Genomic DNA, 23,625 nt, shown 5'->3' with positions numbered 1-23,625 from the left:
TCAAAATTCTGCTACTGAGCTGTGAGGGATTGGAAAGTACCTCTTTCAGACAAAGCTACTCAGTCTACATAATACTTAGTGGTCTTTCTGTTAGTGAATAGTGAGTTCCTTCTCAATAATGGGGCTCCACTTCCCCCTTTGTACAAGGGAAAGCCCAAGTCACATGGACCAAACAGAACAAGTCTGAGACAGCAAGAAGGATTGTGGTAGGATTAGCAATAATGAGAAAAAATGGAAGAGAGTTCGCAGATGAATTAGAGGTTATTTGGCACTCACATTGCTGGTTTTGACCACATTTCAGTTGCTATTATGAAGAAGTTTCTGGATTCTTCTTAAAGGCAAACATGGGAATGTCTGATAATAGTGGCTGATTTCAGGTTATTGGCTCACTGTTGAAAAGCTATAATTCCCTCCTCAGAAAGCCTCATGTGGGTTTACAAGTTTGCTAAGACTTTTCTTGGTTTAGCTATAAATATCTCGATTTGGCAGAGGACTGCTTTAGTGACTAGAGGAAAGCAGTTGCTCAAATCACCACTGTGAGCAGCAGGTTATTTAGTAGTGCAGGCGAAGGGGATAGGACACAGGCCAAGCAGGTTTTGTCTTTCTTTCCCTCTGCGGAGGGCCTTTAGCTATATGAAGAACCAGGATCTCTGGTCTGAAGTCTAACAGATGTGACCATTTCCAAAACTTAATTTCAAAACTGAATTCTTTCTCCTTGATTTATTTGACTCATGGGTGTGCTTAGCCTAACGTCTCTGAGCCTCAGTTTTGGCATCTTCCTTGCTAAAGGAATTAGCATGTGAATTGGGCCTTAAAAGAGTCAAAGACCTAAAAAGTAGCAGAGCTGGGCTTGAGATCCAAAGCCTGCATTCTTTCCATTGTATCACAGTACCTAAATAGCAGGCTCCCTTTAGTTTTTCTCACTTTCACTTTAGCCTCGAGTAAGATTGAAGACTCCTTTCCCCAGAAATGTCCAAACAAGGGCAACAGATTCTTTAGTTTGATGCTCTCCTACATTATATGTGGTTGTTTAGCCAGAGCTGCCATGGAAAAGATTATGAGATGGGAAGGCCCTGTTAGGAAACTGATGCCTAGAGTCCTAGAATGAACCTAGTTTTAGTTCGAGTTGACTTCTTTACAAAGCTTCATCTGGCAAGTAACAAAATGCCTCCCTTGACAGAGAGGAAGATGCGTCATCTTGCCAGGAGCAATTGGATGAATTCCGGAAGCTGGTTAGGACTTTCCAGAAATGGCTGAAGGAAACTGAAGGGAATATTCCACCTGCAGAGACTTTCAGGAGTACTAAAGAGCTGGAAAAGCAGATTGAACACCTGAAGGTAGGTGAACAAAAGGATCTCCAGGAGTCAGGCTAGACAGCAGTTTGGAAGCTTGTCTGTACTCATTTCAATCTGTGGTGGGGGAGTGGTGTGAGAAACCCAAGTTATCCATCTGTATCAGAACAGCAGTGCCTCCATGCTCTTCATGTGAGTTCCGCCTACCCCTGTGCAAGCGCTGAGCACCAAAACATCTCCTATTTGAACAAAAAAAAATCTGGGAATGATAGCTATAAAGTTGCAGCTTTTTAGGGGGATGCCTGCCATGCTGTGGTAGGTCATAGGAAAGATGGTCATCAGAGTCCAGTCTTGAGAAGCTTACACTCTCATAGAGTGTTTGAGAATTAGACAATTATATGGGAACAAGTGACCAGAAATGTGATCAGAAAATTGAGAGAATATCTTTATAACTAATTAAGGGAAAGTCAGAGTCGGTTGGTGGAAAGACAGCAACAAGGGTAGTACCCACCTTTCTCCCATCTGCTGCAAAATCTCTTCTCTGCTATCTTGATTCATTGTCATCCAGCTCTAGTTGCACCTCTAACATGTTTCTTATTTGTATTGAAACCAGCCTCCACATAACTCTCATGCATTTGTCCTTATTTTCTTAGTAAAACAGAATTTATCCTGAATAGATGAAAGAGAAGAGTTTGTTTTCACGAGAGGGTGCCAGGAGCATTTGCTGTGGAGAGTCCCCTAGGACAAAGGTTTCTTGGTTCATGGTGCCCCTTATGTTTCAAGACATTTTTCATGGCACCTCAAGGCCAGAAAAAACAAAACCTAAAAACCCTCACTTGCTAAGTGGTCAGAACCAAACAGCTTAACTGTAGTTGTTCACATGGTGTCCAGCAGATGTCACTGTTTCTCCCTAAAAAATTTAAAATATCCTATGAGTCAGGGCACAGTTTGAGATCTGGCTCTTTGGAATCAAGAGTGACTAATAAAAGAACTGACAAAGTCTGAGCTGACAAGGTTCAGTTTGAAGTTCGGCGCATGCTCTTGCCAGATGTTCATGGCTCTGTGTCTTTCTCTGCTGCTGCTCTGCAGCTTAAGTCAAAAGCAAACTAAGTAGGAATTCAGTGTGGAGGAAGGGGTTGAAGGTTAGGATCGTGTCCTTTCTGGGAAAGGAGTAAAATTCTACTCTGGAGCAGGCAGTTCACAGCTTAGAGAAAACACTACCAGACACTTTTGTCTTAGAGCAGATGTCATTGTTTCATAATGGCTTTCTGTGATGGTTAGAGCTCTGACTTCAAACCCAATATAAAGTTCCCTTGAAAATGCAAAGTGTGGTCTATGATTCTGGGTATTTCTCTACATCTCAGTATCTAGCACCTCATCTTCCAACACCATTTCCTTTATGTTCTTTACATGCATAGTGTTCCCTTTGTCCACCTGGCAAACTCTTTATCTTAATGCCAAGCTTTCTTCCTTTCAGGCAGTTAGATGTGTCTCCTTTTGTGTGCTTAGAGTCTAGTGGCTCTCCATATTTCTGTAATATCACGTATCACATTATAATTGATAATCTGAGCTGTTGGTTTAGGAACTGTGTCATAATCCTATTTTGTATCCCCAGTGTTTGTCATGATGCTTGGTGTATAGTAAATGCTCAAAAAAAATTTTTTTTTTTTTGCTTGATGAATGAATGAATGAATGAATGAGAAGGTCTTGAGTATTCCAGGATATCATTCTCCTTGGCTGGCTAAACCAAGTTCTTGAAATGACTGAATAAATGAAAATGGTTACTTAATGCTTATCAAAACTTTGGGGAGTTTATGTAGAACAGGTGTCCATAATTATGAGGAGAAAGCCTCCAGATATTATATTCTGCTATTTTGTTCTTTAAACAGGGTCTTCTAGATGACTGGACAAGTAAGGGGACTTTGGTAGAAGAAATCAATTGTAAAGGTACTTCTTTAGAAAATCTCATCATGGAGATCACAGCACCTGATTCTCAAGCCAAGACCGGTAAGTGCAGGCTCTTGAAAAAGTATTGAGTAAACATCATTCTTTCCTTTGGCCTTTGATGATGACCCCTTGTTTAATGAAAGTTAGAATCAATGTTGGATATGAGAACAAAGGAGGCTTCACAAAGGAGGCAGTCTTCCCCCTCAACCTGATCTGTTTTCCCTTTTGCTTTGTAACATTGCTCCATTTTATAGAATCTCTTCCCATGATGGGAGAAAGTAAAGGGACTAGTTGGCCCACATAGAACTGACAAATGAACATAGAAGGATTTAAATAGGATTTTCCATCTTGAGGAATTTCCCTCTTCTAAATATGTGAATAGCATGGCTGTGCATTAGCTTTAAATTGGGGTCAGCCCTGGAGGGTATAAGCATATCTTGGCAGAAGCTAGGTTTTTAGGAGTCAGTAGTGAAACACCAGAAACTGACATACTTATTGGAAGTACATACAAAGAGTGTACCCAGATATGTGAATAGTCTCTGCCTACAAATTAAGTCTTTCAGACAAATGCAACCCGAGCTCACAGTCACTTGCTGGTTGTTAACTGGGATCTCCTAGATTTTATTACCAGACTGTGTTAATGCACTCCCATAGTCCCTTAAATAGTAAGAGCGGAGTTTGCTTTCTTTTTCCCCCCTGAGAATGGCTAGTTTCCTTTTGTATGCTAAAGGTTTAAAGTTGTCTTGGAATAACCTAGAAGTGACAGCATTTCAGGGAATTGGTGACTTTTATTTTCTAACACTTAAACTTCTAAGTTCACTGACTTTTGTGTCATCATCCAGCAAACTTTTTCTATAAAGGTCCATAGAGGAAATATTTTAGATTTGTGGGCCATATGGTCTCTGTCACACTACATGTCTTTGCCATTTAGCACAAAAGCAGGCATAAACAATATATAAATGAATGGGTATGGCTGTGTTCCAGTAAAACTTTGTATACTGGAATAGGTGGAGGGACAGATTTGCTGGTGAACTAAAGCTTTCTGACTCCTGAACTGAATCAGTGATTGTTCAAACATTTTTACTAGCATCTATTTAAAAATTAAATCTCCTATAGAACTATACTCTATAAAACAAATACAAATATTTTGGTGGTATAAATTTCCCTTATAAGTGAATTTATAGCATTTATATATTATGAGATCCATCAATTCATCAATTAATATTGAGATTATCTTAGTAAATATAGAAATGTGAAGGAAAGAAAAGAATTTTTGAATGACTGCTTCATTATTTGATTATTTCTCCATTTTTTTTCTTGGTTGCATTGTATCAAAAAAATACACTTCACACAGATAAATAGCTGCAAATGATGGCAAAAGTTTTTAAAAGTTCACTTTACTATATGATGTGTTAAGAATTCTGTTATTACACAATTCTACCTGATGAGAGCCTGCTTTGAGCCTTTTTGTCATTTTATGTAATACACATGTGCTATAGATATTTTTCCACTCATAGAGTGGACACGTGTCAGGTTGAATATTTTAAAGACTTAGAGAAGAACTACAATTTTTCCCATCAGTGACCCTCAGAAAGCAGTTAAGTGTATGCACAGAGGTGCAGGAGCTCCTTTATTCTCCCCCAAAAGCAGCATAGTTGACTGTATCTACTGGGTTAATGTGGTGTTCACCATGATAGGATGTGCATGTTTTACTGCCATTTCTAAGTACTTAGAAATATATGCTGAATCTTAAAGTTAAACCAAATATTTACAGAGTCCCTAAAGCACCTTCTTAGTTATTTTGAAAACCAGTGTGCAGATCACTACCCTGAGTGCTTTTAAAGTTCTCTTCCACCCTTGAAAGCCTGTGAGTGTTCTAGTTCCTTATGTTTGTGAGCTCTTTTGGCTCCATAAAGTGCTTTCACATACTCTGTCTCACTCCCTCTCGCCTATAACCCCATGAACGCTGACAAGATTATCTTCATATCCCAGAGAAGATATTGAAGTCTGTTCATAGATTAAGGCTCATGTACTGAGTTAGTGACAGTCTTGTCTAGACTGTCTTCTCGAAATTACTAGTCCGTTTTCTTTTTAGCTATCACCACACTGAGGTGGAATATGATCTTTGTGTTTGATCTATTTTTTCATTGAAAATACAATAATTTTAACATTTAAAAATTTTGCAATCACTGTTTTCTAATATAACCTCACACATAACTTTTTCCATAGTGAAATTAGTGCATGTCAGAGTCTTAGTCAGCTCTTGGAATGTTACATTATGTCATGACTATTCTTCACATTTCTTTATAATCTTTGTAATTGCATGATCTGGTTTTTACTTACTTGGGATACTCCTGAAACATAAGGAATCAACTTGGGGAGAATATAGGTCAAATTGTGGTAATTAGAAACAGAACCAGTGACCCTAAACAGAATTTATGGGAATGTTTATGAGCCAGATTTATTGGCACTTAGAATTTCTGTCTTCTGGTGGGAGAAAGGGAGCAGAAAGTCATGAAAAAAGGGGGGGGGGATCTTTTGAAACAATATAAGAAGGGCTCACTTTTATGTCTTTACTAAAAGAATGCTGCTTTTTATGTCCTTAATTGTACTTACTGTTTATTTTTATTATGGTGAGCAACATTGATATTAAAGTCGAACCTTTTTGGCTATATTATAAATCCTCATTCCAAAGTATGTCAGATATCAGTCTCAAGACTTAGTCACTCTGCTAATACTTGCTTCACAAAATTAGGGCAGAGTCCAAAGAATTCAAATTGGAGATTTAAGAAGGGAATTTGAATTTCCTCTAGAAAGGATTAGTAATCTTACTGCTAAGGAGCTGAATCACCCCAGTGACACTGTTGCCTGGCAGCTAAAATGATGTGTCTCTTTTCATGAGTATGTTGTCTTGTGCTGTGTTAACTTCCTGATAGCTGAGCTTACAGTGAGTGCCAGAGAATAAACTCGGTGCCTGTATGTATTCCTAACACGTTTTGTCTTGCCCTGTTTGTCTCTCTGTCCTTCTGCTCAGGTTCCATACTGCCCTCTGTAGGAAGCTCTGTAGGCAGTGTAAACGGATACCACACCTGCAAAGGTGAGCGTGCCTCTTTGTTGGGTGTTAGGACAGTGTTCATGTTTGCATCTGTGTACGTTTCCATGTGTGTGGAAAGACTGCTGCTAGGATAGGTTTAATGGTAAGAATCTGGGGAGAAGTAACCGTGATGCCTCTTTGTTGCTAACTAAAGGCTAAACCGATTGGCAGCCAGTGAAATAAAGGTACAAGCAAATAAACTGGACCACTAGATAAGACCAATAGGGAAAGACTTGGAAGAAAATGTATGCAAATCTTTGAATTACAAAGAAGTTATACTAGAGGTGGTCTAATCTAGCTCTCAGACTCCCCACCAAGTTTTCTTTGTAGTTTAAAGAAGTAGAAGAATGCCTCAAATCCCTCACTCCCTGTACTTTCGCTGCTCCTGTGTTTACTTAGTATTTTATTTATACATCTGAGTATGTCATGCCAAAATCAGAAAGCAGGTTAATGAGAGATCTTTTGCTTTTTGTTTGTAAACAGGAACCTTTATGTGATTTAGCAGGAAGATAATCTCTAGTTCACTAGAAGGAGTGGGAGAGATACTTAATTCTGATGAATAATTTAGTGAGGAACCAGTGGGGATACTTGAGAGCTATTCCCAGTCTGATTTCTGTTTCTATGATGCTAGATCTGACAGAAATCCAGTGTGACATGTCAGATGTAAACTTGAAATATGAGAAACTTGGGGGAGTGCTTCGGGAACGGCAGGAAAGCCTTCAGGCTGTCCTCAGCAGAATGCAAGAAGTTCAGAAGGAGGCAAGTTCGGTGTTACAGTGGCTGGAATCAAAAGAGGAAGTCCTGAAAGGCTTGGATGCCTCTTCATCTCCAACCAAGACAGAGACAGTGAGAGCCCAGGCTGAGTCTAACAAGGTACTGTGTTCATAATAGCTGCATCGCGATACTAAGAGGAAAGGGCTGTTGTACTCGTGTTCCTGCCTGAGCCCAGGGGCCTGAGAAGGAGACATGGGCAACCACCCAGTCATGATGAGCAGAGTGTTTGATTTTCAAATGCTTAGATGCCTAAATTCTCCCAGAGAATTTTCTTGCCTATGAAATTATAAATTGTTGCAAATCAGATTGAGAAGCAAAACCAGATCTGTTTGCAGAAGGAGAGTAAGGACAATAGCCCTCCTCAGAAGCATCAGTTCAGAGAATGGGATCTCATTTTCCATGTGATGGTGTAGCCAAATATCCCATCAAAGCACAGTTTAGAGGGATCTAAACTGCCATGATTGCAGTTCATTCTTAAGACTGACATATAGGTCTAGAGAAAATGGTGGAAGAAATAAGACCATGTAAAAAATTCGGTAAACAATTTTCTCCCCAAATTTGAATATTCCATTTGAGCCTAGCATATCATCTTTTACAACTGCATAAGCATCAACGTTATCATCATCATGATCAGGATCAATTCCCGACACTTTTAGTTTATAGGGATTAGTTATTTTCTTATTGGGTTACTAACGTATGTTACATAAAAGAAATTTAGATCTTGCCATCTATCTTTTCCTTTTAAGTAAAAATTCAAGCAGAAAGGTTAGGTATCTTAAAGTCATGAAACAAGTCATGAAGAGAATCAGAAGTTGAGCCTGTAATTGCTGCCCCATCTTTCCGTTATTTCCCCTACTCTCCAAGCTTTGTTTCCTGTCCAGAAATCTCATGGCATGTGTGATGTTTTTTCTTGTAGGCCTTCCTGGCTGAATTGGAACAGAATTCTCCGAAAGTCCAAAATGTAAAGGAAGCCCTGGCTGGACTACTAATAACATATCCCAACTCACAAGAAGCAGAAAACTGGAAGAAAATGCAAGAGGAGCTCAGTATGTTATCACAAGGGTGTTACAAATTCACTAAATTTCTTGTCCTCAAAAAAATATAGGCTTTCAGCACATCCAGTAAACAAGAATTATTTTTTGTTAATTGTCAAAAGCCAGCAAGAAGGGCAGGTAGGGTTAGAGAATGAACCTGATCGTGGAAAAAATTCAGAGACTCCACTTAAGGTGTTAGAAGTTTGGCTTCTTGGCTTGGCTTCCTCAAACTGACAATCTTTCTGTGACAAAGAGCATTGATGATAAAAATGAAAAACAGAGGAGCCTGATGGGCTACAGTCCATGGAGTCACAAAGAGCTGGACACGACTGATCGACTAACACACATGCACACATACTGTACTCATACTATGGAACTATAAATGATGTAGGTGAATGTGTACTGGTATGAAAAAAATTACTGGCGTGAAAGATGTTCTATTCTTAATTAGTAAGTTTATAAACAGGTTATAAAATAATATATATGTTGCATAAGTTATTTTACATGTATTGTGTACGTAGGTACTTCTCTGAAGTTTTATCCCATGGGTAGTTTCATACAACCACCACCATAGTCACAAATCAAAACTGTTTGTGACTTTAGTTAAAATTAAATGCAGGTTATTTTTAACTTAAAAAAATTAAATAATGCTCCAGGGGTCATTTCCTGTAGAATATTAGGGACGAGGCTAGTGGCTGATGAGGATAAAGGAATCCATTCTCTCATTTCCTCTCTACAGATTCCCGATGGGAAAGGGCCACCGAGGTGACAATGGCTCGGCAAAGGCAGCTGGAGGAATCTGCAAGTCATCTGGCCTGCTTCCAGGCTGCAGAATCCCAACTCCGGCCCTGGCTGATGGAGAAAGAGCTGATGATGGGGGTGCTGGGCCCCCTGTCTATTGACCCCAACATGCTGAACGCACAAAAGCAGCAGGTTCAGGTGAGCAATTCCTGACAGCTTTTGAGCCAAGAATTCAGAGGCACACGAACCTGGGTTTGAATGCTGCTCTCAACAGGTAGATTCACATGACCCTGGACAAGTCATTTAACCTCTCAGAGTCTCTACTTCCTCACTTTAAATGAGACGCTTGTATGGTCTTTGTCATGGTACCCATCAAATAGCAAATGTTCAATGACTGTATTGTTGATATTGTTGACCGAGGCAGTAAGGTAGAATGGGAACTGCTGACTAACTGTTAGAAGCATATTTTACTTTCAATCCCCAATGGTAGTGATTCACATTACTTCATGCAGGGTTTTATATCTGCTGGCTTTACCTAAAGATTTTCTGCTGATCAGGCCTTAGGACCTGAGATCCTGAGGATCTGTGAGATGTTGGTTGGTCCCTTATGTCATTTCTGATGAAGTCCTGCCTAGAACATTTCCTTGTTCTATATCTTCTCACCACCCACTAAGTCCCCTAAGACTAATTTTTGAACCCTTTCTCTTAGCCCCTGCATCCAATTAATTACCAAGTCCTATTTAGTCTACGTACAAATTTTCTAATCCAGTGGTGTTCTAATCCTTTGGTGTCCATTCCAAAAGTAAACATTTTGCTTTCAAAATCCTTTTACCCTCTTAAAAATTATTTAGGATCCCGAAAAGCTTGTGTTCATCTACTGATATCTATTCGTTTTAACCGTATGAAAACACTGGGGAATTTTTTAAATGTGCATTTACAAATTAATTTTTAAAATTATAGTGATACAACCATAACACTTAACATAGATAAACATTTTTATGAAGAAAGAATATTTTCCAAAATATAAAAAATTGAATGAGAATGGCATTATTTTATATCTTTGCAAATCTCTTTAATGTTGTCTGACTTGGGAATTCCTTAGTGATCCAGAAGTTAGGACTCGGTGCTCTCACTGCCTAGGGCCCAGATTCAGACTCTAGTCAGGGAACTAAGATCCTGCAAGCTGTGGACAAAAATAAATAAATAAATAACTTTTTAATGTCTCACTTAATAGTCTCATAGATTTTCATATCTGCCTCTGCATTCAGTCTTTGTGATATCCGATGTCGTGAGAAAATAAGAATCATAAAAGGCAGACATCTTAGTATTTATGAAAGTAGTTTTTACCTTACTGATGCCATGCAAGGGCTTAGGGACTCCCAACGACCCCCAGACCCCAATTTGAGAACCACTGTTCTAAGCCTCTCTTCTCCACTCTACTCGCTAGTAGCCTACATCTCAGGCCTCTTCCCGTTACAGCAGCCCCTTAAAGGGCTTCTTGGTTTAGTTTATCCTCCACACAATTATCAAGTTATCCTCTTAAATCATATATCTGGATATATGAAAATGCCTTTGTGGCTCTTGACTGCTTATTGAACAAAATTCAAATACCTGCTCACTATGGTGCATAAGGCTTTCCACAGTCTAGTCCCAGTTTGTGTTGCCAGCTCTTCCCCCAAGTACCCAGGCTTCTTCCCACACCAGAATGTCTTTCCTGAACACACCGCACTCACAGATCTCAGAATCTCTGTGCCTCTGCTGCTCCCAGGCCCTCCTCTGACCAGCCTCACTCTCTGTTTCCTGGGAGAACTCGGGTACTGTTTAGTGTCACCTGGAAGCCTTTCCTGATTTCCCTCTTCTATGCTTGTCATCCTCTGAGGAATTAACCCCCTTTACTTCTTGCTTTCACAATTCCACATTCACGTCAGCATTTTAGCATTTCAATTTGTTACATTCTGTTATAGTTCATTATTTACACATCTATTAGTCCTTGAGGTATTTTGGCATATTTATTTTATTTATTAGTTGGCGTATTATTTGGCATATTTATTAGTCCTTGGCATATTTATTTTTACACAGTATAAGTGCTGAGTACTTTCCATAAGTTTTCTTCAACAACACCCAGGTAAGTACTTTAGTATCCTCATATTACAGATAAGGAAGCTGGAGACTTTTCAGAAACCTGCCTAAGTTTATACAGCTTAGTGAGTGATGGAGTTAGGATTTGAACCCAGAGGTCTAACTCCAGAACCAGAGATCTTAATTTCTTTGATGAGTGAAGCAGCGGATAGAAAAGAGTAAAAAGGAATAGTACTTGCTTTAAAGAAGCTTTTTATCTAATTGTGCTTTATTATAATGTATAGCTTTATATGTGCTGTTGGAAATTTGAGAAAGGAAATAAGCAAAACAGGGCACGTAGAGTTGAAATGGCAAGCTCTGCCAGTAACATAGTTCATTGTGGGACCCAGAGTTTCAAGCTCCTCTTTCAGAGGCCTGGGTTTTGCCTGGCGGAGCTGACGAGTGCCAATCCAGTCAACAAACTTTGTTTTCCCAACCAAGGTGGACCTTAGTAACTGATGTTGAAACACTATAGGACAAATAAGGAAGAGAAATAAAATAGACACAATCAATGATCCTTTCAAAATAAGTTTTGTTTTTTTTATTAAACAGCTGTTAAAAGTGATACTACATTTTCCCAGTAACCTGGTCTTTGGAGTTTTCTGCTTTATTTTCAAAAGGAGTTGGCACTACTTGGCACAATCTAAAATCAGTTTGTGTTTTGACACTGTTTTTAGATCTGTTTTCTATCTAAACATTGTGGTGTCATTTCTATCACAGTTTATGCTGAAGGAATTTGAAGCACGCAGGCAGCAGCATGAGCAGCTGAACGAGGCGGCTCAGGGCATCCTAACGGGTCCTGGAGATGCCTCTGCTTCCACCAGCCAAGTGCAGAAGGAGCTCCAGAGCATCAATGAGAAGTGGATTGAGCTGACTGACAAACTCAATTCCCGTTCCAACCAAATTGACCAAGCTGTTGTCAAAAGCACTCAGTACCAGGAGCTGCTGCAGGACTTATCAGAGAAAGTAAAGGCAGTTGGGCAGCGACTGAGCAGCCAGTCGGCCATCAGCACCCAGCCCGAGGCTGTGAAGCAGCAGCTGGAGGAGACCAGTGAGATTCGATCCGACGTGGAGCAATTAGACCAGGAGATTAAAGAGGCGCAGACACTCTGTGATGAGCTGTCAGCGCTCATTGGCGAGCAGTACCTCAAGGATGAGCTGAAGAAGCGTTTGGAGACTGTTGCCCTGCCCCTCCAAGGTTTAGAAGACCTTGCAGGTGAGTTGAGGTGAAGAACACACTGCTGCCATCATTGGTGGCAAGTCAAAAGAAGGAGTGGATTCGTGGTCCCAAGAATCTAAGGTGACCTTTAAGTAGCTTTTGGATTCAGAAAGGTGTGACCCTACCCCTTTGTCCAGCTACAGTGAGGACTGCCGAGGTCATCACACATTTGATTGGTCACGAGCAATGACTTTACATGGCGTTACATACCATGATCCTAAAGATAAGAGTGCTGGTATAAACCCAGCCAGCAGGTAGAGATTCATGCTCTTAGATGTACTTACAGGTACAGTTACACACATACTTTCATTGATACTCATTTATATTCTATGTGTACACACATATATACCATATATACAAAATTAGAACATGTTCTAGACTTCTTATGATGGTCTTGTACAAGAAAAATTTTGTTATTAATTTGTTGCCTCTTTATCTGGAGACATTTATGGCATTTTACCAGCTTAGAAGTTAAATGTTTACTTGTCTTAGTCAGATCACCTTACAGACTTGATGTGAGGATTGAATAGGATACAGTGTATGAAAGAACCTAGTTCCGCTTCTCTTAGGTAGACCCTTGGTTAGCATCAGTTTCATTTTCCTACAATTAGACCATATACTCCCAGGAAACATTTGAAATGCCATGTTTAGACTTGATGATTTAAATTTGATTTTCTCATTTCAGCTGACCGCATGAACAGACTCCAGGCAGCTCTTGCCAGCACCCAGCAGTTCCAGCAAATGTTTGATGAGCTGAGAACCTGGTTGGATGACAAACAAAGTCAGCAAGCAAAAAACCGCCCAATCTCTGCAAAGCTGGAGCAGCTACAGTCTCAGCTACAGGAGAATGAAGAGTTTCAAAAGAGCCTTAACCAGCACAGTGGTTCCTATGAGGTGATTGTGGCAGAAGGAGAATCTCTGCTGCTTTCTGTGCCTCCTGGAGAAGAGAAGAAGACTCTACAAAACCAGCTGGTAGAGCTCAAGAGCCACTGGGAAGAGCTTAGTAAAAAAACCGCAGACAGACAGTCCAGGCTCAAGGACTGTCTGCAGAAGGCTCAGAAATACCAGTGGCACGTGGAAGACCTGGTGCCATGGATAGAAGATTGTAAGGCCAAGATGTCTGACTTGCGGGTCACTCTGGATCCCGTGCAGCTGGAGTCCCATCTCCTCAGATCAAAGGCTATGCTGAGCGAGGTGGAGAAGCGCCGCTCCCTGTTGGAAATCCTGAACAGTGCTGCTGACATTCTGATCAACTCTTCAGAAACAGATGAGGATGACATCCGGGATGAGAAGGCTGGTATCAACCATAACATGGATTCCATCACAGAAGAGCTACAGGCCAAAACAGGGTCCCTTGAAGAAATGACTCAGAGGCTCAAGGAGTTCCAGGAAAGTTTTAAGAATATTGAAAAGAAAGTCGAAGGGGCCAAACACCAACTTGAGATTTTTGATGCCCTTGGCTCTCAGGCCTGCAGCAACAAGAACCTGGAGAAGCTGAGAGCCCAGCAGGAGGTGCTACAGACCCTGGAGCCCCAGGTGGACTACCTGAGGAACTTCACTCGGGGCCTGGTGGAGGATGCCCCAGATGGATCTGATGCTTCCCAGCTTCTCCATCAAGCTGAGGTTGCCCGGCAGGAGTTCCTAGAAGTTAAGCAAAGAGTGAACAGTGGCTGCATGACCATGGAGAACAAGCTGGAGGGGATTGGCCAGTTTCACTGCCGTGTCCGAGAAATGTTTTCTCAGCTGGCAGACCTGGACGATGAGCTGGATGGCATGGGTGCTATCGGCCGAGACACTGACAGCCTCCAGTCCCAGATCGAGGATGTGCGGCTGTTCCTTAACAAGATCCAAGCCCTCAAGCTGGACATCGAGGCCTCAGAAGCAGAGTGCCGACAAATGCTGGAGGAAGAGGGGACTCTGGACCTGCTGGGTCTCAAGAGGGAGTTAGAAGCCCTGAGCAAACAGTGCAACAAACTTACCGAGAGGAGCCGAGCTCGGCAGGAGCAGCTGGAGCTGACCCTGGGCCGCGTGGAGGACTTCTATCAGAAGCTGAAAGCGCTCAATGACATGACCACAGCAGCAGAGGAGGGGGAGGCCCTCCAGTGGGTCGTGGGGACCGAGGTGGATGTCATCAACCAACAATTAGCAGATTTTAAAGTAAGCCTTGCCTTTGTTTTTTTACCTTTTCCTGTCTGTCATGTGTATTTCTTTTCTTATAACTTGGAGACCAATTGAGTGCATCTTCACTCTGTCTCTGGTTTCATTAGTCTCACTTCCATCACACCAGAGCACACAGTTTGCAGACTAAGTAGTGTCTTGCACTTCTGAGCAACTGGGTTGAATGTTCCTCTGTTCTAATTTATTTTAATGTTTATAGCCGATTAAGGATATAGACAGACTGAACCTTATTTCTTATTCTAAGAATCTTCTCTTGTGATTTCTTGAGAGTTCACGTTAACTAACTTTTGTAACAGCAGTGCATGTTGGTTGAGGGCTCTGCTTTTCAGATGGAGGTATAGGAACCCATAAGATAAACATTAACTCTTCTTCCTAAAGTGTGGGGTATTTTTCACAGATTTGGAGGGAAAATTACTGACACATGATTGATGTGTTTTGAAAGAAAATGAAAAATCCTCATGAACTATTGAGACAAAACATAACACTTCAAAGAAATTTTCCACTTGTAGCAAGTAGTGCTTAAGACTATGCCCCAGACTCCTCAAGAGCACAAGTTCTCTGCATGTAGGAGAGTTTGAGAAGCACAGCCTTAATTGCAAAAATATTTTGATTCTTTGCCTGAGTCAGAATTTCCAGTCCTGAGCTTTTTGAGTCTCTATTAAAACACCAGGGGAAGAAGAGAGGAGTTAACTCAAAAGTGCAAATTTGCTAGGTCTGGGCTCGGAACTTGGGGCTGTCTGCCGGGTGTCGGCTCACAGCATGAGCCTTTCACCCCCAGACTCACCTGAAAGGGCCTCTCTCCCCTGCCGGGGGCCTGTGCACCTACCTTTCCTTCTTGGCCCCTGGAGTGGTTTGGAAAGGGGACTTCCAGCACTTGACTCCCGTTACCAGTGGCAATCGTTCCTACTTACACAGAAATGCTTTGCTATCAGACTTGTTCTCTCAGAGTCCCTGCCTGTCAGGCTTCTTCCTATTAAAAATATGAATGGAAAGGTGGTATGACACCAGGTCAGAGCCACATAGTCCTGAAAAAGATCACAAATTTGTAGACGAGATCCAGGTGGTGGTTTCAGAAGGACCCCTCTAGGCTCGGGGATGTTCAGCACTAAGGCGAGGCATTGACTGAAGACCCCCTTATGTGCAATGTGGAGCAGCCCTAGTCATCATAGCTGGGATTCTCGAGGCCCTGGGTAAGGAAAGCGTAGGTGGAGAAAGTTCAAACCCACAAGCCCAGGTGTTATCCTCGGCAAAAGGCTCCTACCTGATCGGTGGCCGGGGGGCCTTTCCTGCTGTGTCATATTGGCTTCTCTTCCCTCTTCCACTGTAAGCCTCGAAAGCAGAGCCTCTGTTATAGGCATGCTTCATGTGTCCGGTTTACTTGAATCCAGGTTAAATAGAATCAACTGTCTAATCAACTAAATGATTTTTTTAGAAAACTGAAGTTTATCCTTTGAGGCACCAAGCTATAGTTTTATCAAACTAAGATTCTGGTTTATATGGAATTACTTTAACCCTTATTTGCCTAATTTCCTAAACATTACATTATATTGTAAGTTTTTCTTTACAAGTACAGGTTAACATTACTGAACAGATTGTGCCTGTTCTCCACTGTGGTAATATCCTCAGGGACATGAGACACACTGGAGCTACTTTTTACTAAATGTCTTTAAATTACCAGGCAGTTTGAGCTCTGTTTTGAAGGGCCTCTGATAGCTGTACTGGTTGAGTTCAAGTGTATGTGTGTGTGTGTGTGTGTATGAATGTATGTATTTGAGGGGATGTAGTTTCTATTTTTTCTCCCATTACCCTGATACCAGGTATTATTTCTTACTGCTATTACTTTTCACTGTCTTGAGCAGTCTATCTCTTCCTTCAGATCTTCAGTGAGCCGAAAACAGAGTGAACAAGCATGTTAAAATTGCATTAAATATGACCTAGGATATTAAAAAGAATCCACAGGCAAGCATATACTGTGTTTGGATTTGAGGACAAGTAATTGTTTCCTGTTCATTTAATCCTTGGTTTCTAGAGACATTCTGAATTGTGATGCTGCTGAAAGCTTTTAAGAAATTCCTGGACATCCTCATATTTTATTTGTATCCTAGCATATAACCCAGCAGCACTCGGGGTTCAGTAGCTGCTAAGTTGCTTGGTATAGCAGGCATGTTTCACTGATTTCTGAGAAGCCTCCCACCACCAGTACTGTGGCTGTAAAGGCTGGGGCCAGCGTGTTTATCTGCAGGGAGCTGGTGTTGACAAGGCAAGACCAGAAGATGAGTGTGAGAAGGAGGGTGGTGAAGCTGCGTGCCCTATGTGTACCCTGCTCAAACTGGGGATGCAGATCAGCAGTCTGGTGCCCCAGATTCACCTTACCAAATCAAGGGCTTGGGGAAGAGTTTTTGCCTCCTCCTGGCAAAGGTCTTGAGGCAGGAGGAGAGGAAGACAGTCATGGCTGAGCTCATGGGAAGTGAAAACAATGAGAAAGGAAAAGCTGTGTGTCTCAGTTCACGGTCCCCAAGAGACTGAACCAAGGGAAGTTCTTTCTGGACCCATTCTGAGGACTGAGTCATTTTCATGATCTGAGTTCCTGGGTTAATGTGTTCTGTATTCCAAAGATAGACTCATCTTCCCTCACACCAGCAGCAGACTAGATGCATGTAGTGTGACTTGGCTTTCAGATTCAAACTGTTTTTTAATAAGGAAAAGCAAAGATGAAGATAAGTATTAAAAAACAGCATTCATTTTAAGTTTTTACCTCTTTTTTTTTTTTTTTTTTTTACAATGGGATCATGCTCTCAGCACAGAATCTGCTGAAGAGAAGAGTATGAATCTGCAAGATGGAAGTGCGGGCTATGCTTTGACCCCGCTGATGCCACTGGGGATGGTCAGAATGAACAGATGAGCCAGATCTGTGGAGGACCCAGGCTTCCTTGGGACTGTGCAGCAGTGCTGATACATGCTTGGAAGGGTAGTGGGCCCCTGGGGAAAATGATTTCCTTCTTAAATGAATGAAAAACTGGAAGTCATTATTTCTAGGAAAGACTTTTCCCTCAGTTACTTCTGAATAATTGATAGAATCTGGTCAGCCAGTGAGGACCCATGAGATGGGAAGGGAGGAGAGTCCTTTCCCACTAAACAGGCAAAGACCTCAAGCCTCTTGGGTTAGACACTTTACTGCATTCTGCTCTCTCTGTCTTCCACAAAGAAGGAAGAAAGCCATGAAAGAAAATATTTGAGCATGTTTGGAGAAACTGGAAGGAAAAGACTTTGGTTAATCTCTTCAGGAAATTCCATTTTCCTGAACAAGAGAGTCTCTTGATTATTGAGAAAAAGGAATTGTATTAAATATATACGTAACTAGAGTCTAACAAGAAAGGAAGGACCTTTATTTCATCGAAACTTAAACCAAAGAATTCCCTCAGGGTGACCTTTCTAGGAAGGAAAGAAAAAGACTCTAGATGTAGAGAAGAGATCTGTGAAGTCTGATGATAACAAAGACGTTTTGAAATTGCCTGTGTAGGTTTTGTAATCAAGAACTGAGATCATTCTGAGCCTTATGTCAGCCCCTCCCTTGCATCCGCCTCAGGACCCACGCCTCTCAGTCAGGATGTGTGGAGGTTTGGGTCTGGGAGGCTGTTGGTGAGGCCACAGGCTTCCTTAGGACCGTTCTCAGTCTTGATTGAGGCTGAGCAGGGCCCAGGGTCAGGGACTGCATGCCCTTGCAGCCTGTGCTTGGAGACCTCTATCCTACTGTGAAGCCAGAACAAGAAAGCCCCATAAACTTGTCCATTTGATTCTTTTTTCTTTTTTTTGGCCTCATGGAAAGCAAGCATAAGTTTCCCTGTGAACACATGTAAAAACTCTTGGAGGACAGGGCCTGCCATGGAGCTGAGAGACTGCCAATTTGGACAATGATGGATGTTCACTCCTTCTTTTCAAATCATTACAAAGACAGTATCAGCTCCTCTGCGTGTTTGCCAGTTACACTTACCAGAGAAGAAAGCAAGTGAGGTTAGCATTTTCTGCCTGCCCTTGGAGAGAGAGGAAATCACACTTGGTATGACCCATCTGTCTCCGGAGATTTAGGTATCGCCAGCTTTGCAGCAGCCAAGATAAGATGAGTAGACGACCCCCACCCCCACCCCACCCTGCGTTGTGCTGACCCTTGGCCTGTGTTGGTTTTTTCTTTCTTCCTTAAACCGGGCTACGCTGGTGGCGCTAGTGGTAAAAAATTCGCCTGCCAATGCAGGGGACACAGGAGACTGGGTTCGATCCCTGGGTCAGGAAGATACCCTGGAGGAGGAAATGGCATCCCACTTCAGTATTCTTGCCTGGGAAATCCCATGGACAGAGGAACCTGGAGGGTTGCAAAGAGTTGGACACGACTGAAGCGACTTAGCACAGCACAGCACTAAACGACAACTCCAAGAGAAACTGGGGTCCAAGGAAGTAGAAAGAATGCCCTTGAATAGGGCTTCTCAGCCTGAGCACTCTGGATGTTTGGATGGTTGTAGGCAGCTATCCTGTGCATTGTGGGACATTCAGCAGCATCCCTGACCTCCGTCTACCCACTCGATGCCAGTAACGGCCTTTCCCCAGCGTGACAGCCAGAAATACCAGTGTGCATTGCCAGATGCCCCTGGAAGGAAAACCCCCCCTCAGTTGAGAACCACTGCCTGAGGAAGGATAAGATTGCCGCCTCTCTGTGGATAATTTAGAACTCAGTTGGAAAAGGTGCTCGTTGATTAAGGTGGATCTTAATGTAGCAGGCCACCTTCTGGTAATCTGATTATAACTGTGAAGCAGCAATACCCGCCTGTAAATCAGCTTTCCCTTAGGCCAGGCCCTGGATTCTTTATTTTTCCTGGTGCTAATCGCTGTCTGGTTTAAAATCTCCTCGTCACTTTTCCTGGCATCTGCGGTTGGTTTCTTTTGCGTAGAGTTGTTGATGCAGGTGTTCAGCTGATGGAGCGTTTCTCTAAGAAGAGGAACTTCCTTTGTGGGAATGCTCCAGGGAACTTCCTTGCTCTGTGCCTTTAAGGGGAGACTACAGGCTGTCAGTTGTTCTGGGCCAGGAGCTCACAGTTTGGCTGCTGGTATTTATAACCCTTATGTGAGCATCTCCCTCTGCACCTCCCCCCCAGAATTCCAATGCTCTGTAATAATCCTCTCCACCCCCACCGTTGCAGCTGGGTGGGGAGAAGGTGAAGGAGCCTTTAAGACCTTTAAGTTAGCTTCATGTTGAACTTTTTCCAGCCTCATTTTAAAGTATTGCTGTTAGTATTTTCAGTATTAGCACCATAGGCAAAACCCCAAGCTTGTAGCCATTACATCACCTTAAAGGAGCCTCACGTCTCAGTGAAGGTAGTAAAATCAGATGGAAGGGCATCAAGAGAGTGTTGATGAATTTCACAAAAATCTGGCTGGAAATTTTGATAGCAAGGGAAGATTTTAAACCAACAAATGAATATATCCTCAACCAGAAGGAAGGACTGAGCAGTTTCAATTGAGTTTACTGAAATTCTTCACACATAGTGTCAACATGTAGCATTTGCAACTAAGACTGATCATCATGGGAAACACGGGTATCCAGAAAAACTAGAATTTACCCTGTGCTGAACTTGGGTTTGTCACTGATTTTTGAGTAGTGGACGTGGTTGAGATAAGCACGGGCTTGCAGAACGGGGCTGTTTCTTGCTGTGTGTAGAAATGCTTGGTAGGCGGCCTCAGCCTTAGCCCAGTCCTGGGCACTCTCCAACGAGCTCTCCGGCACACAAGCCACGAGAGGCGAGCCTCTAGGAAGTGAGATGAGTTGCTCTGAAAGGCACTTTGTTGTTAGAGTTGGTTGGTTTACCAGGAATAAAAGCAGTCCCACCGGGAGTCAGGTCAGGTAAGGTCACTGCACCAAAACATCACTGCACAAAGGCTGTCTCCTGCCAGAGGGAGTCGTCCCAAGCCTCAGCTGTCTCGGGTGGAAAAGCCTCGCTGTGGGGAGAACGTGTTCCCTCCCCACCTTCTTTCATACTTTGCCACTGCCACTATGGGGGTGCTGTTCAGATACCAGTGTCTGGTGTTGTCTGTGAGAGAGTAACACAATACACTTCTCCCCTGAACCTTTGTAAGCTGTTTTCCTACCACCAGTCCTGTGATTTGAAATGTGGACCTTTCACAACTTTGGCCATCAGGGATGAGAGTAAGAGCTGCAAAGTGATGGTCCCTGGATCCCTTCCTGGGGGTCAGGCGGAAGGGGCTCTGTATTCCTTTCAGTCCATCCTTACTGAGCACTTGCTCTGGGTCCGTCCTTCTTGCAAGCTGGGATCTCAGATAGTCTCTAGTTAGCAGTGCAGCCTGAGAAACAGGTGCACAGAGCTGCAGTGGTAGGGACATAGTGGCAAGAAAGTAAGGGAGACCTGAGTCTAAATGATCTCCAATCCTAACTTCCTCCCCACCCCGCCCTCCATAAACCAGACATTTAAAATCCCAGTTGCAGATAAGAAAACTGAGGTTTGAAGGTGTTAAAGTAACTTGTTCAAGCCACATAGCAAGTAAATATTAGAGCTGGGATTGGAAAGATGTTTGGCACCAAAGCTCATGATTGACCAATGGCCCCCAGTGAGGGTAGGGGAGGCAGTTTTGGCCCTTAGGGGACATTGACAACATCTAGAGACATTTTGTACTGTCATAACTGAGGCGACTGCTCCCGGCATCTAGTGGGTGCCACTAAATTTCCTATAATACACAGAATAGCCACTTGCAACAAAGGATTATTCAGCCCACTTCTCGAAATACAGGGGATTTTGGAATCTTGCCCTTTTCAGATTCCATGACAAGTAAGAGTTAACTGATGAAATAATTCCATTGCCTGGGGAAACTTCGTGGGTTTCCTTTTAGTAAAAAAAAAAAAAGAAAGAAAGTGTTGGTTCTGAGAGTGATTTAAACAGATCTCTTGGATCAAGTCAGGATCTTGGGGAACTCGTTTGAGTCAGTGGCTAAAGAATGCCCTCCATGCTTGGCCAGTCCCCACCCCACCCTGCCTGCCACAAGACTCCCGCTGTGGAAGCCAGTCAGCTGTGTATCTCAAGCTGCTTCCTGTAGGGTGTGTTATGGAATGGCATCAGCCCTGCACCAGCTGGGAGTACTGACCTCAGTGTGATTTTATCAGACTCCATCCCTTTTGAGCCTTGCTATTTGGAACAAAAGATCCTCTGTTAGGAATGCAGAGCTAGCGTGATTGGACAGCCAGCGTGTACGCACATGGTTCCCACGGAAAAAACAGACATAAATCATGCTGTAGCCTTTTAAAACTGAAGCCTCCAAGGTGGTCTTCCCTCAGCTTCTGTCTCTACTCACCCTTCTTTCCATGAGTGTTTATTCTCCCCCTAGATCTGATGGATTAAACAGGGGCATCTTCAGAACTGGTCTCTGTCTGTGCCTCCCTCCCCTTTTCCTTCCCCAGTCTTAGCAACTACATTTTTTTTTCTAATATATATTATACTTTTTAAAATTTTTTTTTATTGAAGGATAATTGCTTTACAGAATTTTGTTGTTTTCTGTCACACCTCTACATAAATCAGCCATAGGTATACATATATTCCCTCCCATCTCCCGCCCCATCCCACCCTCCTAGGTTGATACAGGGCCCCTGTTTGAGTTTCCTGAGCCACACAGCAAATTACTGTTGGCTGTCTGTTTTACACAGTAATGGTAATATAAGTTTCCAGGTTACTCTTTCCATACATCTCACCCTCTCCCCATGTCCATAAGTCTATTCTCTATATCTGTTTCTCCACTGTTGCCCTGTAAATAAATTCTTCATTACCATTTTTCTAGATTCCATATATATGCATTAGAATATGATATTTATCTTTCTTTTTCTGACTCACTTCACTTTGTATAATAGGTTCTAGGTTCATCCACCTCATTAGAACTGACTCAAATGCGCTCCTTTTTATCGCTGAGTAATATTCCATCGTGTGTATATACCACAACTTCTTTATCCATTCATCTGTCATCTAAGTTGCTCCCATGTTCTAGCTATTGTAAATAGTGCTGTAATGAACAATGGGATACATGTGTCTTTTCCTCAGGGTATATGCCTCAGAGTGGGATTGCTGTGTCATATGGTGGTTTTATTCCTACTTTTTTAAGGAATCTCCATACCATCTTCCATAGTGGCTGTATCAATTTACATTCCCACCAACAGTGCAAGAGCATTCCCTTTTCTCCACACCTTCTCCAACATTTATTGTTTGTAGGCTTTTTGATGATGGTCATTCTGACTGGTGTGAGGTGATAACTCATTGTAGTTTTGATTTGCATTTCTCTAATAATGAGCGATATTGAGCATCTTTTCATGTGTTTGTTAGCCATCTGTATGTCTTCTTTGGAGAAATGTCTATTTAAGTCTTTTCCACACTTTTTGATTGAGTTGTTTTTCTGGCATTGAGTTGTATGAGCTGCTTGTCTATTTTGCAAATTAATCCTTTGTCAGTTGAGAAACTACATTTTTGATCCCCGCTGTCTATCCAGTCCTGTTTACTATGTAGACCATCCACTCCATCCACTTACCCCAAACACTCCTTAGCATTTTACCTATTTGATTTCTACTCATACCTGAAGGTTTAACAGAAGTCCCATATCTCCTCAAAACCTTGATTCCGCTCTAGCCCAACTCACCACTTCTCCTGCTCTCTTAAATCACTTAATACGTGTAACTCATTTAGCCTTTATCATTACTGCCTAATTTATTGATTATATGCAATGTCACATCCCTCATCTTAATGTATCCATTTTTGTATCCCTCAAAGTAGTTAGCATGAGTATATGCATAGTTGGACATTAGTGAATATCTGACTAAGTGAATGCTCTTTATTTCTTATAAGCCATGTGAGCTGTGGATTCAAAATGCTATCTACTTTGCAACACTTGAGCTAAATCCTTGTGTGTTCTGAGAAATCCTCATCCTAGCCTGGACTCCTCACCTTTACATCTTGCCTCCAGGCTCCCTTCCTTCTCTCCTACTTAGCATATGTTAAAGGAACATAATTTCATTTCAGTATTAGCCTAAATAAGCAAAATTTAAAAATTTGCTACTTTGGATGCACCTGAAGAAATCAGGTTCTGAAATGTCATCTTGCAGTTACCCTTTACTTTAGAGTCACTGTCATTTATAATAACAGCAAGAAGAGTCTTCATACTTCTATCAGCTTAGTGAGGCAAAGTGAATAT

General features: G+C 42.1%; 1 protein-coding gene across 10 annotated transcripts in view; it reads left to right on the top strand.

Annotated features, from left to right (window-relative positions):
• MACF1 (microtubule actin crosslinking factor 1) overlaps positions 1 to 23,625 on the top strand; it is a 332,396-nt gene that overhangs the window by 234,942 nt on the left and 73,829 nt on the right. For 7 of the 10 annotated variants that reach the window (XM_065915933.1, XM_065915922.1, XM_065915908.1 and 4 more), the window contains 8 exons: positions 1,181 to 1,337; positions 3,182 to 3,299; positions 6,274 to 6,336; positions 6,965 to 7,206; positions 8,024 to 8,153; positions 8,881 to 9,080; positions 11,721 to 12,216; positions 12,905 to 14,376. In XM_065915933.1, coding sequence (XP_065772005.1) covers positions 1,181 to 1,337; positions 3,182 to 3,299; positions 6,274 to 6,336; positions 6,965 to 7,206; positions 8,024 to 8,153; positions 8,881 to 9,080; positions 11,721 to 12,216; positions 12,905 to 14,376 — 2,878 coding nt within the window. The remainder of the gene's footprint in view (positions 1 to 1,180; positions 1,338 to 3,181; positions 3,300 to 6,273; positions 6,337 to 6,964; positions 7,207 to 8,023; positions 8,154 to 8,880; positions 9,081 to 11,720; positions 12,217 to 12,904; positions 14,377 to 23,625) is intronic. The other 3 variants (XM_065915930.1, XM_065915940.1, XM_065915949.1) reach the window with 1 other exon arrangement.

This window comes from Muntiacus reevesi, chromosome 1, assembly GCF_963930625.1.
Source record: "Muntiacus reevesi chromosome 1, mMunRee1.1, whole genome shotgun sequence".
Classification (NCBI taxonomy): Eukaryota; Metazoa; Chordata; class Mammalia; order Artiodactyla; family Cervidae; genus Muntiacus; species Muntiacus reevesi.
The sequence above is the reverse complement of the archived record's forward strand: the minus strand, read 5'-3'. Positions and strand labels throughout refer to the sequence as shown.